The 17,623-nt window shown below is 42.6% G+C and overlaps 2 protein-coding genes across 2 annotated transcripts in view; both read left to right on the top strand.

Annotated features, from left to right (window-relative positions):
• APOO (apolipoprotein O) overlaps nucleotides 1-17,623 on the top strand; it is a 56,980-nt gene that overhangs the window by 4,351 nt on the left and 35,006 nt on the right. Inside the window, exon 2 of the mRNA XM_061178787.1 lies at nucleotides 17,438-17,545. Coding sequence (XP_061034770.1) covers nucleotides 17,438-17,545 — 108 coding nt within the window. The remainder of the gene's footprint in view (nucleotides 1-17,437; nucleotides 17,546-17,623) is intronic.
• LOC133081535 (peptidyl-prolyl cis-trans isomerase A-like) lies at nucleotides 11,715-12,253 on the top strand. The gene has a single exon (XM_061177672.1). The coding sequence runs from the start codon at nucleotides 11,906-11,908 to the stop codon at nucleotides 12,218-12,220; it is 315 nt and encodes a 104-aa protein (XP_061033655.1). The 5' UTR covers nucleotides 11,715-11,905; the 3' UTR covers nucleotides 12,221-12,253.

Here is a 17,623-nt window from a genome sequence, read left to right as displayed (position 1 = left end):
CAAAACACATTTGAAAAGCTGCCCAGTGTTTGCATTCTATTGCAGGAAGCAGCTTTTCCAGGTGCTGCTGCAAGAAGCTTGAATACTGACTACATACACCCAGTCTTCAGATTCATGTTACTAGATTTCATTTGTTGCACAAATGTTTATCACAGTTCATCTATGGGCTGGGCACTCTGCGGTACCTTGGCAGGTATAAATGAAAAGACCCATGGAGAGAGTCCCCCAATGTGGCCACATATCAGAATTATTTGTGAGACAGTTTCCAAGGCCTGCCCATGGGTCGGATTTAGTTTTTAAGTGAGGTCCAGGAATCTCTAGTTTTGAAAAAGCCCCCCAGGTGACTGTGAAACTTGGGTTTCAGGACCTCACAATGTAATTAGTGGCACAGACAGGAACAGTTCATTCAGATGCAGTGGGATAAGTGCTCTGATGTAAAAGGGTTGGGGAAATGTAGAGCAGTAGGTCTCAACCTTGACTGCATATTAGACCCACCTGGGTTGCTTTTATAAGTCCCTGTGCCCAGACTGCACCCAGACCAGTGCTATCAGAATCTCTGGGGTTGAGATTTAGGCATCTAGTTTATAGGGCATATAGGGCATGTAGCCAACCTTGAGAACTACTGACTTAGAGGAACAAGCACCAGCAGGGGGCATCAGGAGACTTGATAGAGGAGAACATGCCTTTGAAGCTGAGCAGACATGGTTGAAAGGGCCTTCCAAGCAGAGCAGAAAAGCTCATGCAAGGACACAGAACTGAGAGTTCAGTGCCAAGTTAAAACCTTGTTACCTAGGGTGAGACACTAAAGTTCTGTGTAGCTGTGTCCTCATCTATAAAACAAGGATAAGTCTAGTACCAACCTTAAATTGTTGCGTGGATTAAATTAACTCAGACCCAAAGTTTAGCACAGTGTTTGGTACAAAGTAAGTTCTCTGTAAACGTGAGCTATTAATAACTTTTAGTTGGCGTCTTGTAGGAGGCTGCTATGGTAGTGTTATGGTGGTGCACAGTCTTGGGACTTTCCAGAAGTATTTTTTAGTGTCAAATCTTGGTAGTTCATTGGATGTGGCAGAGTTGGGAGAAGGAGAATTTAAGGATGCTGCCCAGGCTTTTGGCTTGGAAAATTGAGTGGCTCTTAGAACTGTTGATTGAGATGGGAGAGTGGAAGAAGGCTGAGTTCGGTTTGCGGGGAGGTGATAACTTGCTTTTGAATAGGTTGGACTTGGAGAAGTATCTGTGGACATTAAGAGGTGGTAATCAGTTGACATGGAATCCAGGAGTGAGGAGTTTTCCTGAGAGAGATGTGGGCTGGAGATGGAGGAATCATCAGATGCTTCAAGGGCCAGAAGATGGCCTAGTGAAAGCTGGTCTGCATCACTTCCTTCCTGAAGGACGGAGATGTGAGCTCCACTCAGAGCTCACTGCTCATAGGAGCCTGAGGTGACCGTATCCTTGGCTATAAGGCATTATTACCTGTTGTGGCTGTTTGGTCTTGATGTAATGCCGTTATTGCCTATCTTTCTGAAATAAATTTTCTTTTTTTTTTTTTTTGGCTGCGTTGGGTCTTCCTTGCTGTGCACAGGCTTTCTCTAGTTGCGTCGAGCGGGGGCTGCTCTTCGTTGCGGTGTGCGGGCTTCTCATTGCAGTGGCTTGATGGCTTCTTGTGGCGGAGCACGGGCTCTAGGTGTGCAGGCTTCAGTAGTTGCAGCACACAGGCTCGGTAGTTGTGGCACGTGGGCCCTAGAGCACACGGGCTTTAGTAGTTGTGGCACACGGGCTCTAGAGCACGCGGGCTTCAGTAGTTGTGGCACACGGGCTCAGTAGTTGTGGCTTGCGGGCTTTAGAGTGCAGGCTTCAGTAGTTGTGGTGCACGGGCTTAGTTGCTCCACGACGCGTGGGATCTTCCCGGACCAGGGCTCGAACCCATGTGCCCTGCATTGGCGGGCAGATTCTTAACCACCGTGCCATCAGGGAAGTCCTGAAATAAATTTTCTTATCGTGAATAGTATGTTACTATTACAAACTAAGGGGAGAATTACACTGATAACTGGAAAAGGAAAATCATCTGTAAATTGGAAAAGTACTGTAAGTTTATTTTACTTGAATATTATTTTAAATGTCACATATTTTGAAAGATAATAAAGATTTTTTGCCCTTACAGTTAAAACATCTCCGAGGGAATTCTCCTTGAGGAATTATAGTTTGTATCAGTTAATTTTCCCCAGTAATGCTTAAGCGGAAATTTATGGTTAGTGCATACAGCATGAAAGTTTATGTGGATATTTTCAGGGGAAAAAAAACTCAGTCTAGAGGTATATTGTAGAATTTGGAAGCTATTTGTTTTTCACTTTTGCTGAGTTTTTCCTGATTTTTGTGTGGCCTTATGCCAGTTTTATTAGAAAACTGGAACAGTGCCAGTTTCTTAATTTAGTGGGTTTTAAAACTTGTGTTCAGGGCTTCCCTGGTGGCGCGGTGGTTGAGAGTCTGCCTGCCAATGCAGGGGACATGGGTTCGAGCCCTGGTCTGGGAGGATCCCACATGCCGCGGAGCAACTGGGCCCGTGAGCCACAACTACGGAGCCTGCGCGTCTGGAGCCTGTGCTCCGCAACAAGGGAGGCCGCGATAGTGAGAGGCCCGCGCACCGCGATGAGGGGTGGCCCCCGCTCGCCGCAACTAGGGGAAGCCCTCGCACAGAAACGAGGACCCAACACAGCCAAATAAATAAATAAATAAATAAATTTAAAACAAACAAACAAAAAAAACTTGTGTTCATTGTACACTAAAACTTGTAGAAGGAAGAATTTAGAGCAAGGGTTGTAGAGTTTTCATTATGCCGAGAGCCTATAACTTTGAATATTAAGCTATATTTTCATGATAATACCATTATAGACAGTAAGTTGTATTTTGAATGAATATTGTTTTAAAGGCACTTTAAATACAGTCACCCTTTGTCTTCCTACTTCTTTCTAAGTCTTTGAAGCAATGCAGCGTGTTTTGTTCAAAGCCCACACTGGCTCCAACTTAAGGATGTCTTTGTTTGGTTGGGTGAGGATGAGGAGCCCTCTGTGGGAGCTAGAGATAGGTTCACAAGTGCATGTTCATTGCTTTAGTTGGGAGGGATACCCAGTGGTTTATTTTTTTCAGATGTTCCTATTCATTCCTTTGAACAGTCTTTAAATAGGATATATGAAAATAATAAACGTTCATTTTTGTTTTTTCCCCCATTCCATAGATGTCAGTCCTTGTGAAATAACAGCCTGCTTTTCTTTGTGCTTGCTGAAATGAATCTCCTCTCTCATTAGAGGTGCTGCTTCATGTGTCGTATTATGACATGGGTTAAACTGGTGAGTGAGTAAGTAAGAATCAAGTGATACAGGGACTCCAACAAGATTCCTAAATCGTTTGTTGATGGCTTACCTCACTTGGCAAATATTGACTGAGCCTGTTTGTGGAGTCACATCTTTCGGGAGCACTGTTAAAAATTGCTGTGTTTAGTCCAAATATTGACTTCTCTTGTTTTTGTTCCTTATTTTCACAGAGATTTTCATTATGAATCCAGATTGTCATCAGCTGAATTGAGCCTTGCCCATGATTTTTTTTCCAAAAGAATGTTGTAGTTTCCTTTTCCTTAAAGAAGGAAAAGCCTGTGAATAACTGAGATGAGGTTGAAGGCAGTTGTTGTCAGTGAGTTCGGCATTCTCTGTGCACACAGCGGTCTATTAGGAAACGAAACTTGGGTCTAGATAGACTTTACTTTGACAGAATACCTCTTCCTCTTAGAAAATGGAATTTTTTTTAGTTGTTTGAAAATGTAGAAGCATTTGAAAGGCAAATCTTGAAGTAAATGTTCCTCTGTGATTTTTTTTCCTGCCTATATTTCCTTAACTCATTAAAGACTGAATGGATCTTGGGATGCCATTCCAAGAGAGAAAAGAAATATATTTATATTTTGGAGTTTTAGGTAAGCACTGTTAAGTTTCTGTCTGAATGAGGAAGTTCAAAATAAATTTGCAACATGGTAAATTATGTGTCATCTGTGTTCCAAGACTGTGAAACCAGTACAGCCCAACCAGATGACTCAAAACCTGCCTGAACGAACAATTATCTCACTCTTTGGCTCTGAGGTTTCCTTCCTGTTTATCAGACAAGTTTATTATTTTTTTGCGTGAATTTAACAAAATCCAATGATTATTTTTAAAGGTGAAACAATTGCAAATGAAACATACTTGCTTTGCTTTGCTGACCTAATTTTGGGTGAATTCTGCCCTCCAAAGATAAAATAGAAGCTGGTTTTCTCTTTAAAAAAAAAAAAAAAGTTGATGTTAATCTTGAAAACAGCCTTGGTTTTTTTTCTTCACTTATCTCTTTAGACCACAGTGTGTTTATAGTGGATGAGGAAGAACTAGAAAATATCAGTTACCCCAGAATTGAAAGTTTATCATAAGATAGTTCTATGTTTGTCATAGTTGGAAGACAGTTTTTCTTTTTGTTGGTTAAAGTCTGAACTCTTAAAATATTGGCTGCATAATCCATTCACTATGAAACAGATCGAAATGATTGTGGTTTGTCTTGTTGTTGTTGAAGTGTAAGTGCTCCCAGATTTATACATCCAAATGAGTGCCTGTCAAAACAGTCGTTATTGAGAGGACAGATTTAATTATCTTGTCAATACATCTCTTCCAAACACGCCGTCACTGATCAATATATTTGTTCCAGAAATATCATCCCTGATCAAAACATTTTGTCTCTTTTCATTTGGAGTTATGGTCATACTCTCTGACAGATTCTTTAGAATATCCTCAGGAGCCAGCTATTTTTGTTTCTTGCATGTTACAAAACAAATTAATATTCATTGCAAAAACTTCAGGAAATTCAGTTAATACTGAAGAATCACCCTTAATCCTACCACCTGTAGATAACCATTGTTAACATCATTTTCAGACTCATTTCTGGGCATACTTAAATAGACCTCCTCAGTCTAACATTTTCAAAAACCTCACAAATCCTCCCCCCTCTTTTTAAAACAATCTAATTTATTTCATTTTCTAATCTGCTTTTATTTCGAATATATTGAGACTGATTTTCTTATAGGCTTAAAATTTGATGTGAAGGCATTTAGAAATGGAAGCTGTATGATCACATATTAAAAGTAAATTTCCTTTATTAATTTGTTATATAAATAGTTACAGTGAGTTCTGATATGATCCATCAAGGTTACTGCTTTGGAGAGAAAATACTTATTTTTGAGGAGGAGGAGGCATACTGTTTTGTTTTTTTTTTTCTGGTTGCATTTTTTTTTAAGTTCCATAGTTTTTAATTATGCTGATAAAACCCACATAACATAAAATTTACCATCTTAACCATTTTTAAGTGTACAGTTCAGTTCTGTTACATATATTCACATTGTTGTGGAAAAGATCTCCAGAACTTTTTCTTGTTGCCAAACTGAAACTCTGTACCCATTAAACAAAAACTCCCCATTTTCTCCTCCCCCACAGCTTCTGGTAACCACCAGTCTACTTTCTGTTTCTATGAACTTGACTACTTTAGACACTTCATATAGATGAAATCATACAGTATTTGTCTTTTGTGACTGACTTATTTCTCTTAACATAATATCCTCGAGGTTCTATATAATATTTCATTATATGTATATACATTTTATTTATCCATGCATCTGTCCATGGGCACTTGGGTGACTTTTCACCTTTTGGCTGTTGTGAATAATGCTGCTATGAACCTGGGTGTGCAGATACATCCTTGAGACCCTGTTTTCAATTCTTTTGGATGTATACCCAAAAGGGGAGTTGCTGAATCATATGGTAATTCTATTTTTAATTTTTTGCAGAACCTACATATTGTTTTCCTTAGTGATTGCACCATTTTATAATCCCACCAACAGTGCACAAGGGTTCCAGTTTCTCTATATCTTCTCCAACACTTGTTATTTTCTGTTTTTTTGATAGTGGCCATCCTGAGGGGTATGAGGTGAGAAAATACCTATTTTAAAAATTGTATAAGTAATGCTGAAATAACTTGTAAAAAGTCAAACAGTACAGTTACGATAATTATATGGTTCCCATCATCTGCTTCCCTCTAATTCTCTTCTCAGAGAAAGCCTCTGTTGCCAGTTTGGTATATGGCCCTCCAGATTAGAAAGGATTGCTGTATAAAATGTAGGAACTGTACTGAATGCTCACTATGGGGGGAGGCATATTCTTTTGATCTTTGGAGGTTATGGACTCATTTAGTTTCTCTTTATTAATTCAGTTTATGACACATTACTAAGGACAGCAATGCAGCCTGATGTGGGCAAAATTGTTGATTGTTTTCATCATTTTGTTTTACCCTAAATTCTTTTACATAATTTATTTTTTGTTTTATGTTCTTTTTTTAGAACAAGAATAACCTCAAAAGTATTGTCACTTTTCATAGACCTTTAAAAATCCCTATCACATTTTTACCTCTTAAACAACTGAAAAGAATCAGATTAAAAGCATTTTGTTTTTAAATGAAAAATGCTTTCAGATGGAAATTTTTGCAGAAAAGATTGATTGAAGATCAAAGAAGCAGTGTAACAGGGAAAAAATACATAACTGTGTCTCATTTCCTGTAAATAGAGGAATATCTAATTTTATTTTATTTATTTTTTCATAATTAAAAATTTTATTTTATTTATTTATTTTTGGCTACATCGGGTCTTCGTTGCTGCGCACGGGCTTTCTCTAGTTGTGGCGAGTGGGGGCCACTCTTCGTTGCGGTGCGCGGTCTTCTCATTGCGGTGGCTTCTCTTGTTGCAGAGCACGGGCTCTAGGCGCTCGGGCTTCAGTAGTTGTAGCACGCGGGCCCAGTAGTTGTGGCTCGCGGGCTCTAGAGCACAGTCTCAGTAGTTGTGGCACACGGGCTTAGTTGCTCCACAGCATGTGTGATCTTCCCAGACCAGGGCTCGAACCCGTGTCCCCTGCATTGGCAGGTGGATTCTTAACCATTGTGCCACCAGGGAAGTCCCACCTCATCTGATCTTGATATTAAAAGGGAACTTGTGGATTGAGAACGTTGATATGTAGCAGTCATGGTTTATGGTTGCCTATATTTGCTCCATCTAGAGATTGTAGCTACTTATGAGTATAGCTGAAAAGATTGTAGTGTGTCAGAAATCATCCTCATGTTCCAAACCTTTGTTTCTTTTGTTACTGCTCTTTACGGAGGCTGTTCCTAGTGACGCTCAGTCTTTACATCAATCTGTTGGGTGACTTTGCTTAAAAAAGAAAGGAAAGAAGGCAGGCAGAAAGGCATAAACTGTTGATTCTGCCTTCTCTCTACAGTTGTTTCCCAGAATTTCCAGTCGTGGTACATTATTCCTTTTTCTGTGTTACTCCTGTCCTTTTTCTGGTAATGTACTTATCACAAGTGGTGTAATTATTCGTTTATCTGCTTTATTAGATTGTGGAGGCAGCGACCACATTTTATTGTCTTTGAAGTCTATTTTCGTTGTTTCATTAAAGAGTTGCTTTGATGTTGTCCTTTGTGTGGCTTGTAAGGCTATTAAATGAGGTAGGGAAACCCAGAGAAAAAGAGGTTTTTGGAGAAAGAGAATTCGTTATGAGGTAGCAATTGAGAAACCTGGTGAAGATGTCCATGGGGAGTTAGACACACAAGCCTGAGCCTTAGGGAGTGGCCAGGCCTGGGAATACTGATTTGGGTATCAATAGCATAGGGCGGTAGTTGAAGAGTTAGATTTAAGTGAAATTGCTCTGGAGTGAGAAGAGGGTTGGTTGAGTACTACTCTGACTCGTCAGCCTTGAAGAGATGGGCAGACAGAGGAAGAGAAGGCCCAAAGAGAGATGGAAGGAGTGCCCTACAAAGCTTATAGAATGGAGCTAGAGTAGAAACTTGGAAACCAAAGGAAGAGAGAGTTTGAAGATGGTGGAGTGGTCACCAGTTTCAGGGTACAACTGAGGTGCCAGATGTCCATTGGAGTTTAGTTACTGGGAGGCCATTGGTGGCTTTGGGAAGGCCAGTTTTAGATATCTTGAGTAGTGAGGGGAGGAGGGAATAAAGCAGAGAAAGCAGGCAGAATCTATCTTTCTAACTTTGTGTTGACATATAACATACATACAGGAAGGTGCACAGATTACAAGGAATTTTTGCAAACTGACCATACTGGTATATCTTGCACTCGAGAAGCCTTCAGGGCCCTTCTAGTCACTCCCCAGCTTGCTAAGGATATCCATTATTCTGCCTTCTAACCAGTCTTTTTTTAAAAATAATTTTGTCAGTGGAGGGAGATAGAAGAATAGGGTGGTAGTTAGAAAGGGGATTAGGGGTGGAGGGTATTGTTTGTGTTGTGTTTAAGATGGGAAAGATTTTCTTGAATGTAAATAAATCCCATAACTTCTCTAGACTGGTTGACCAGTCACTGTTTCTTTTTATGTTTAGGACAGTTTTCATTTCATTCTTTCAAATGTTTTTAAAAGTAAGTACAATTGAGTGTTTATACAAACTTAAGTTGAATAACTGTTCCCCAAGCATCTGCTTTTAGAATAGTGGTTTTCTAAACTTGGCTGATTGTGGGAATAGCTTCTTGGGACTCTCTTAGGTTTACTGAGTCAGATACTCTGGGGGAAGGCAATGGAATCTGTGATTCTAAAAAACTCCCCAGGTGATTCTGAAACTTTTTATGTTACACAGTCCTGGAAAGTGAGGCTTACGTTTTATCGAAAAGGAAACTGGTGTATGTACGTATATATTTTAAATTTATTTTACTGAAGTATAGTTGATTTAAAATGTTGTGTTAGGAAACTGGTATATATTTTTAGTGGAAGGTCTAATAAAATAATAGATCTGTAATTGTGGGGGAATAAAAGTATACCCTTTTTTTTGTTGTTTATTTATTTTTAGCTGTGTTGGGTCTTCGTTGCTGCACACGGGCTTTCTCTAGTTGCGGCAAGCGGGGGCTACTCTTCCTTGCGGTGCGCGGGCTTCTCATTGCAGTGGCTTCTCTTGTTGCGGAGCACGGGCTCTAGGCACGCGGGCTTCAGTAGTTGTGACTCGCGGGCTCTAGAGCGCAGGCTCAGTAGTTGTGGCGCACGAGCTTAGTTGCTCCGCGGCATGTGGGATCTTCCCGGATCAGGGCTCGAACCCGTGTCCCCTGCATTGGCAGGCGGATTCTTAACCGCTGCGCCACCAGGGAAGCCCAAAAGCATACCCTTCTTAATAATGAGAGAGACTATATACTGGGTTTTCCATAAAGTTGATAGAGAAAGCAAATTGTCAGGGTTTTGAGCCCCACCATTCCTGAGCATCCTTGAATAATTCTGAGGGTGGCTTATTCAGTTTGAGAGTTTTATTTGTCCTTGAAGCAGTTTTACTGGGACACAATCAGGAAGTGGTCCTGGAGCTAGAGTTCTGGGCAGTACACTTTTATTTGCAAAACAAGGATAGTTTAGCCTTCTGGGTACCCATTATGATCTGAGTGTAACCTCACCCGATTCATATCTTAGTTAACTGTGTACAAGAATCTGCCCTTGCTGCTAGAGCTGAAGGCTAAACTCAATCTTATGCCTCAGTCTTAAAAAACATTTTTTTTTTAAAGTTGTAACCTGAGTTTTTTTGAGTAAACTCATAAGCTTCCTGGAAACTCTGTAAGGGCAGGGACCATGTCTGCTTAAGTGTTGTGTCCTGTTTAGCATGGTACCTGATGTGGAATAGGTATGTAATAAATATTTGTTTTTGAAATAAAATTCTAGTTGACCACTTCTAATTGTTATATCATACATAACCCTGCTTCCCTAGCCAGATTTGTTTTGTTCTCATCAGTCCCTGATGAGCTCCAGTGGAGAGAGTAAGAAGCAAAAGCCTTTTAGACAGTGGTGACCTACTCCTTTACAACACTTCTTGTTAGGGCCCCATCCAACCAACTGCCAATCCTGGTGCTCAGTTTCCGTTGACAATTAAGCGCTCTGAGGACTCAACAAAAGTTGAGAGCAAAGAGAGTCCAAAGGTCTAAGATGGAGAATATACCTTGATAAGCAGAGTATATAAGATATCTTGCTGGGGAATATAATCAGACAGAAAGAAAGAATGTTTAACCACATGAGCCAGGGAACTCAGTGACACTCCCTCTGAGGTTTGCAAAGCTCAGGGTCACCAACTCACCTGTTTCCCCTATGACTGTGGGTCTCTTACAGCTATATTTAAAACTTCAAACAAGCCAATACGTTGGGTCCTTAATTTGAGACCCTCAACTAGCTGAATTCCAGGAGGGGCATCTAGTGACTGAAGGGCACACTCCAGAGGATAGGCTGGATGTAAAGCAATGCAGCCTCTGGATCTAATTAGTCTGTAGCTGTAGCTTAGCACTCATTGAACATACAGCTCTTAACAGAGTGGGCTTGACTTTGATCTAGCAAGCCAAACTCATCTAATCCAAAGTAGAGAATGTTTAATCAGCTCTTGGAAGGTGCATGTGTACCCAGTTTCTGAGCCAAGCCATCTGCCCTGGGTGGAGAGTGAGCCTGGCAAACAGGGATTCTCAAGGACTGTCACTTGGGACAGTGAGTGCTCAGGCCATGGGTACACACAGTCTAGAGGTTCCAGCCCCTCATCAGAAGAGGTCCAGGGGAGATCTCATTTCCCAGGAGGTATTTTCATTCTGGTTGTACCATAATGGGTCAGGACCCCTCATGGAGAGAGAAAGCCTTTGTGTTCGTGTCTCACAAGGCAACCCAACAGGAGTACCCATGGGAGAAAAGATGATAAAGCTAGAGCTTTAGTGATTATGACCCAGTTGGTTAAATCTTTCTTCAGGAGAGCTAACTTCCAGATTCATATTCTTTTTCTTCCTTGGGTAGACAAAAGGTTGAAGAAGAAGATTCTTTGCCCCCTTTATTGCCCTCACACTTTCCTGGGGTGATCTCTGCCCATTTTAACAGACTTTCCTTCTTAAATTCTGATATTGAATGGGTTAGCCTGTATAATCAATCTGAGCTCCAACAAATTATGATAGCCACCCAGTAGGGACTCAGCATTGAGAATCCCCATTTGTGATAACATCTGGTCAAGGCAGGATGGGGTAGTCTGTCACTATGAGGAGCCCTCTTTGATGCCAAAAAAGAAAGTGAACCACCCAAGATGCTGGGTAGTGCATCAGTGTCAGGTTTGTCTGCCTGTGGATCTTTTACCCAGGCTCTTTCTGTGAGTTTCCATTGCACAGGTCAGTACCACCTAGATCCTTACCATGGTCAGGTGTATGGCTGACTCCTTCCTAAGAATCACCCTTGACCTGCAGTTCCCACCCATATTTTGGCATAAACTTGACATGGTTTAGGTCTGTGTGGATTTTTTTTGACATGTAATTTACATACAGTGAGATGCACAGATTGTACATTGTACAGATCGTGCTACAATTTGAGTTTTGACAAGTGTATACACCTTCTGTAACTCACACCCAATGAAGATATAGATCATTTCTGTCACTGCAGAAAGTTCCCTTGTGCCCCTTCTTAGTAAGTCTACCCCATGCAAGCTTCACCTCCCAGGCATCGACTATTCTGATTTCTATCACTGTGTATTAGGTTTAAGGCCACAGATCTTAAAATCTAGATGGTGGCTGCTTTGCAGACGCCGTCACCCCGGAACCTCCCATGCTGCCCAACCATGGTCGGCCCTACCGTGTTCTTTGACATCGCCATCGACGGTGAGCCCTTGGGCCGTGTCTCCTTCGAGGTAAGGGACCTGGAAACCAAGAAGTGACTGCTCATCCAATCCATAAAGCTATGTTAACAGATTGGAGCTGTTTGCAGACAAAGTTCCAAAGACAGCAGAAAACTTTCATGCTCTGAGCACTGGGGAGAAAGGCTTTGGTTATAAAGGTTCCTGCTTTCACAGAATAATTCCGGGATTTATGTGCCAGGGTGGTGACTTCACACGCCATAATGGCACTGGTGGCAAGTCCATCTATGGGGAGAAATTTGATGATGAGAATTTCGTCCTGAAGCATACGGGTCCTGGCATCTTGTCCATGGCAAATGCTGGCCTCAACACAAACGGTTCCCAGTTTTTCATCTGCACTGCCCAGACTGAGTGGTTGGATGGCAAGCATGTGGTCTTTGGCAAGGTGGAAGAGGGCATGAATACTGTGGAAGCCATGGAGCGCTTTGGGTCCAGGAATGGCAAGACCAGCAAGAAGATCACCACTGCTGACTGTGGACAAATCTAACAATAAATTTGACTTGTGTTTTATCTTAAAAAAAAAAAATCTAGATGGTGAGAGATATCAGAAAATAATATTTATTCATGTAGATTGGTGCTTCTCAAGGCGGGAGGATGCCCCCCAGGAGACTTTTGTCAATGTCTAGACACATTTTTGACTTATGGCTGGGAGTGGTTGGCAGTGGCATCTAGTGGGTAGAGGCCAGGGATGCTGCTAAGCCTCCTACAGTGCACAGGACAGCCTCCCAACAAAGGATGATCCAGCTCAAAATGTCAACAGTGCTGAGATTGATAAACCCTGAAGTAAACCTCTGCAGAGAGAATTGTGGCCCTGGGGAGTGTTAATCTCTGTATCTCCCAAGTCTCTGGGGATGAGGTTTGTTTTTTGTTTGTTTTGTTTTGTTTTGTTTGTTGAGAGCTTGCAGGAAACGGAAAGGGCAACTGCAAGAGGGACCTTTCTTGAGTGCTACCACCCTTGTGGCCACAGTTCTTGCTGTGGAATGGGAGTGACTAACAGGAGAAGAGGAAGATGAAGAAAACAACTTGGGCAATAAAAGGGCAGGCTTAGCATAATATTAAAACTAGAAAAATGGACAAGAGGGAAAAATAAAGTAGAAATTAATGACACCTAAAGTACAAGCAGCAAAATAAAAAATAAACAGGTGAGACTACATCAAACTGAAAAACCTCTGCACAGCAAAAGAAACCATCAACAAAGCGAAAAGACAACCTACAGAACAGAAAAAAAATATTTGCACACCATATATCTGATAAGGGGTTAATATCTAAAGTATATAAAGAACACATACAACTCAATAGCAAAAAACAAACAAACAAATAACCCAATTAAAAAATGGGCAAAGGACCTGAGTAGACATTTCTCCAAATAAGATATACAAAAGGCCAGAAGGTACATGAAAAGATGCTCAACATCACAAGTCTTTTGGAAAATGCAAATTAAAACCACCATGAGATACCACCTCACCTCTGTTACAATAGCCATCATCAAAAAGACAAGAGATGAGGGACTTCCCTGGTGGTTCAGTGGTTAAGAATCCGCCTTCCAATGCAGGGGACGCGGGTTCGATCCCTGGTCAGAGAAGTAAGATCCCTCATGCTGTGGGGCAACTGAGCCCACACGCCGCAACTACTGTGCATGCGTGCTGCAAACTACAGAGCCCACACACTCTGGAGCCTGAGCGCCACAACTAGAGAGAGAAAACCTGCACGCCACAACTAGAGAGAAGCCCACTCCCCACAACGAAGAGCCTGCGCGCCGCAACGAAGATCCTGCATGCTGCAGCTGAGACCCGACACAGCCAAAAATAAATAATAAAATAAGTAAATAAATATATATGTTAAAAAAAAAAAAGACGAGATGAATGCTGGCATGGATGTGGAGAAAAGGGAACCCTTGTGCGCTGCTGATGGAATTGTAAATTGGTGCGGCTACCATGGAAAACAGTATGGAGGTTCTTCAAAAAAAATTAAAAATAGACCTACCATATGATCCAGCAATTCCACTTCCGGGAATATATCAAAAGGAAACAAAAACACTAACTCAAAAAGGTATCTGGGGACTTCCCTGGTGGCGCAGTGGTTAGGAATCCGCCTGCCAGTGCAGGGGACACGGGTTCGAGCCCTGGTCCGGGAAGATCCCACATGCAGTGGAGCAACTAAGCCCGTGCATCACAACTACTGAGCCTGCGCTCTAGAGCCTACGAGCCACAACTACTGAAGCTCATACGCATAGAGCCCGTGCTCCATAACAAGAGAAGCTACTGCAATGAGAAACCCGCGCACCGCAACGAAGAGTAGCCCCCGCTCGTGACAACTAGAGAGCTCTCGCATGCAGCAACGAAGACCCAACGCAGCCAAAAATAAATAAGTAAATTTATTTAAAAAAAGAAAAGAATTTAAAAGGTCAACACAAGGCATTATATCAAATGAGGATGAAAAAGGGGACAACATGAACCCAAAATGCTTGGATGAGGAAGTGGGAAAAGGGGTGGGGCACCAGCTATTGACGGTAAGAAAGGGAATCTGAAACAAAGTTGGGGCGGTGCCTGCCAGCTGGCTCGGTGGAAAGTCCCCAGGTTAAGTAGTGTTGTCAGTAAGTTGTGGACAAACCCAGAAGGCAGAGAGCAGTGAGTTGGCACCTGCAGATACCAGCAGCCTAATAGGCCCTCTCCTGGGAAGTAGGGAGGGACCACACTGACTGTTAGCAGTGGCTCACTAACCTTTATCCTGGAAGCAAAAAAAATTAGTGGCAATATTGCCTGGAAATAAATATCTTTTAAGTATTCCACTTAATGCTTTAGGGTGTGTTAATTATTTTTAAACCAGCTTAAGTAATAACCACTCCTTTTAAAAATAGCTTCTAGCTCTTTATTTGCTTCTGAAATATGGGTATTTCCTTTTTTGTGTGCAACTTCAGGCATACGTTTAAAAAAAAATTTTTATTTTATTTTATTTATTCATTTTTTTTTGGCTGCGTTGGGCCTTCGTTGCTGCGTGCAGGCTTTCTTTAGTTGAGACGAGCAGGGGCTACTCTTCATTGCAGTGCGCGGGCTTCTCACTGCAGTGGCTTCTCTTGTCGCGGAGCACGGGCTCTAGGCGTGCAGGCTTCAGTAGTTGTGGTGCGTGGGCTTAGTAGTTGTGGCTCGCGGGCTCTAGAGCGCAGGCTCAGTAGTTGTGGCGCACGGGCTTAGTTGCTCCGTGGCACGTGGGATCTTCCCGGACCAGGGCTCGAACCCGTGTGCCCTGCATTGGCAGGTGGATTCTTAACCACTGCACCACCAGGGAAGCCCAAGGCATACATTTCAACAGACCTTTTTAGGTTTTATCTAGCATTACATGTTTTGTGAGTATTGCAGAGTAGCATAGTCTTTCACATTACGGGCACTGCAGATCTCAGGAATATGATTTCCGTGATGCCAAATCATGCCTAAGTAGTTAGAACAAGTCAACCGGTCATTTATTTTTTGCCTCTCTTCTGTCCATTCATGCAGGCATTAAACAGTTCTTGAGCATTTCTTATGTGTTAGGCACAGTTATAGACATGAGGAATACAGGGTAAGACACAGCCCCATCCTGAAAGGGCTTCCAGTTTGGGAGGGAGAACTTGATAGACATAAATAAATGGATAAATAAGAAAAGAAAAGCAATAAGTCTCCATGCCCTTAGGCAATTGTACAGAAAGGCAAAGCAAATATAGAACATTCTAGGCAGAGGAACCAGCATGTGTGAACCCACGAGGCTGGGAAGCAGCATGGGAGAAATATAGGGAGTTCAAGTTTTGTGGGAAAAGGCAGAGTGACAGGTGAAGTTAAGAAGGTGGTTGGGGTCAGATCATAAATGGGCCTTGTTTGGCTCACATAAAAGTCCTAGGTAATGAATACCAAAGGATCTCAAATAAGGATAGAAGATATTCGGGTTTGCAGTTCAGAAAGATCGTTCCTTTGCAGTGTGGTGGTTTGAGTCATCAGAGGGCCAGGTGAACATTTCGAATTAAGCTGTTGGAAACAATCCAGGAAAGAAACAAGGGCCCAAGGGTAGATTGTACAGGAGAAGATAAAGAGGAGAGAGTGAATTAAGTTCATTTAATAGGCAGAATTAACAGGACTTAATGACCAGTAGGATGGCGGTGGGGGCAGTGGAGATGACCTCAGAGTTTCCGATTGGGTTGTCTAGGTGGATGGTGGCACCATTCCTGAGAGAAGAAGTAGAGGAAGAGGGGGCATTTCTGGGGTAAAGATGCAAGATGGTCAAGTGCTGTGTATTAATTTTTAAAATGTATCACTTTTAAAAAAGCTTTCTAGATTCCACAGCACACATTCACCTATCAGGCCTAGTATAGACTTGGAGGCACAGACAGGATCCTGATGAGTTGGTTTTGGGTGTTCTTGGTGTAGGGAGCTTGTGTCCCATCCAAGTGGAAATGTCCAGAAGCAGTAGGATAAGGGAGTTGGGAACTCAGGAGAGAGCTCTGGGCTGGAGCTGCATATCTAGGGGTCACTGGCTTCATGTTGAAGCCATGGGCATGAGTGACCTAGTCAGGGAGAGCAAGGCACAGAAAGAGACTGAGTTTGGGAACTGAGGTTGGGGGAGAGCGGTTCTGGGTGGGAATGGAAAGGGGGAGCTGCTCAAAGTTTGATTATTGGAATTATCGAAAGAATCTTCACTCTGTTCAATGAATCACTAGGTGAGATCATTAAAAACTCCTTCCCGGGCTTCCCTGGTGGTGCAGTGGTTAAAGAATCCGCCTGCTAATGCAGGGGACACAGGTTCAAGCCTTGGTCTGGGAAGATCCCACATGCCCCGGAGCACCTAAGCCCGTGTGCCACAACTGCTGAGCCTGCGCTCTAGAGCCCAAGAGCCACAACTACTGAGCCCGTGTGCCACAACTACTGAAGCCTGCGCGCCTAGAGCCCATGCTCCACAACAAGAGAAGCCACCGCAATGGGTAGCCCACGCACCACAACCAAGAGTAACCCCCGCTCGCTGCAACTAGTGAAAGCCCGTGCATGGCAACGAAGACCCAATGCAGCCAAAAAAAAAAAAAAAAGCTCCTTCCCCTGTTGTTATTGGGGAGGGTAGGGGAGGTGTATCTTTTATTTTCCTTGAAAGGCTAAGTAGAAAACTCAGGAACTGCTGTTTTGGAAATGAAGATAAAGGGGACCTGGAATTTTAAGTCCACGAGAACATTTTTTGTTTTGTTTTGTTTTTTGTTTTTTGTTTTTTTTAAGCAGAGGTTCTTTTTTTTTTTTTAATTAATTAATTAATTTATTTATTTTTGGCTGTGTTGGGTCTTCGTTTCCGCGCGAGGGCTTTCTCTAGTTGCGGCAAATGGGGGCCACTCTTCATCGCGGTGCGCGGGCCTCTCACTGTCGCGGCCTCTCTTGTTGCGGAGCACAGGCTCCAGACGCGCAGGCTCAGTAGTTGTGGCTCACGGGCCTAGTTGCTCCACGGCATGTGGGATCCTCCCAGACCAGGGCTCGAACCCACGTCCCCTGCATTGGCAGGCAGACTCTCAACCACTGCGCCACCAGGGAAGCCCGAGAACATGTTTTTTAGTTTCTGACTTCCATAAAACTTCGGGAATTTCTCATAACGCTCAATAAGCCTCTCAGGGCAGGAGTGGCTGAGGTTGCAAATGTGCCCACGTTATGTACCTTCAGTTTGTAGAATTGAGAGAAGGCTTAAGATTGTTTCTGTGTTTCAGGTAATTCAGAGGTCTGTGGGGCCGGCCAGCCTGAGCCTGCTCACCTTCAAAGTCTATGCATCAGCAAAAAAGGACTCATCTCACAAAGCTGCTGTGAAGGTTAATGAGGTAACATGTTGTGATATATTTTGAATATGTGATTTAGTTACTATGGGAAGCATACAAATTGAACATCAGGAAGATAGG

The sequence above is a fragment of the Eubalaena glacialis genome, chromosome X (genome assembly GCF_028564815.1).
Source record: "Eubalaena glacialis isolate mEubGla1 chromosome X, mEubGla1.1.hap2.+ XY, whole genome shotgun sequence".
NCBI classification, from domain to species: Eukaryota; Metazoa; Chordata; class Mammalia; order Artiodactyla; family Balaenidae; genus Eubalaena; species Eubalaena glacialis.
The sequence above is the reverse complement of the archived record's forward strand: the minus strand, read 5'-3'. Positions and strand labels throughout refer to the sequence as shown.

Bases quoted from the DNA above. Each gene is read 5' to 3' on its own strand.
- LOC133081535 (XM_061177672.1), top strand. From the start codon at position 11,906: ATGTGCCAGGGTGGTGACTTCACACGCCATAATGGCACTGGTGGCAAG.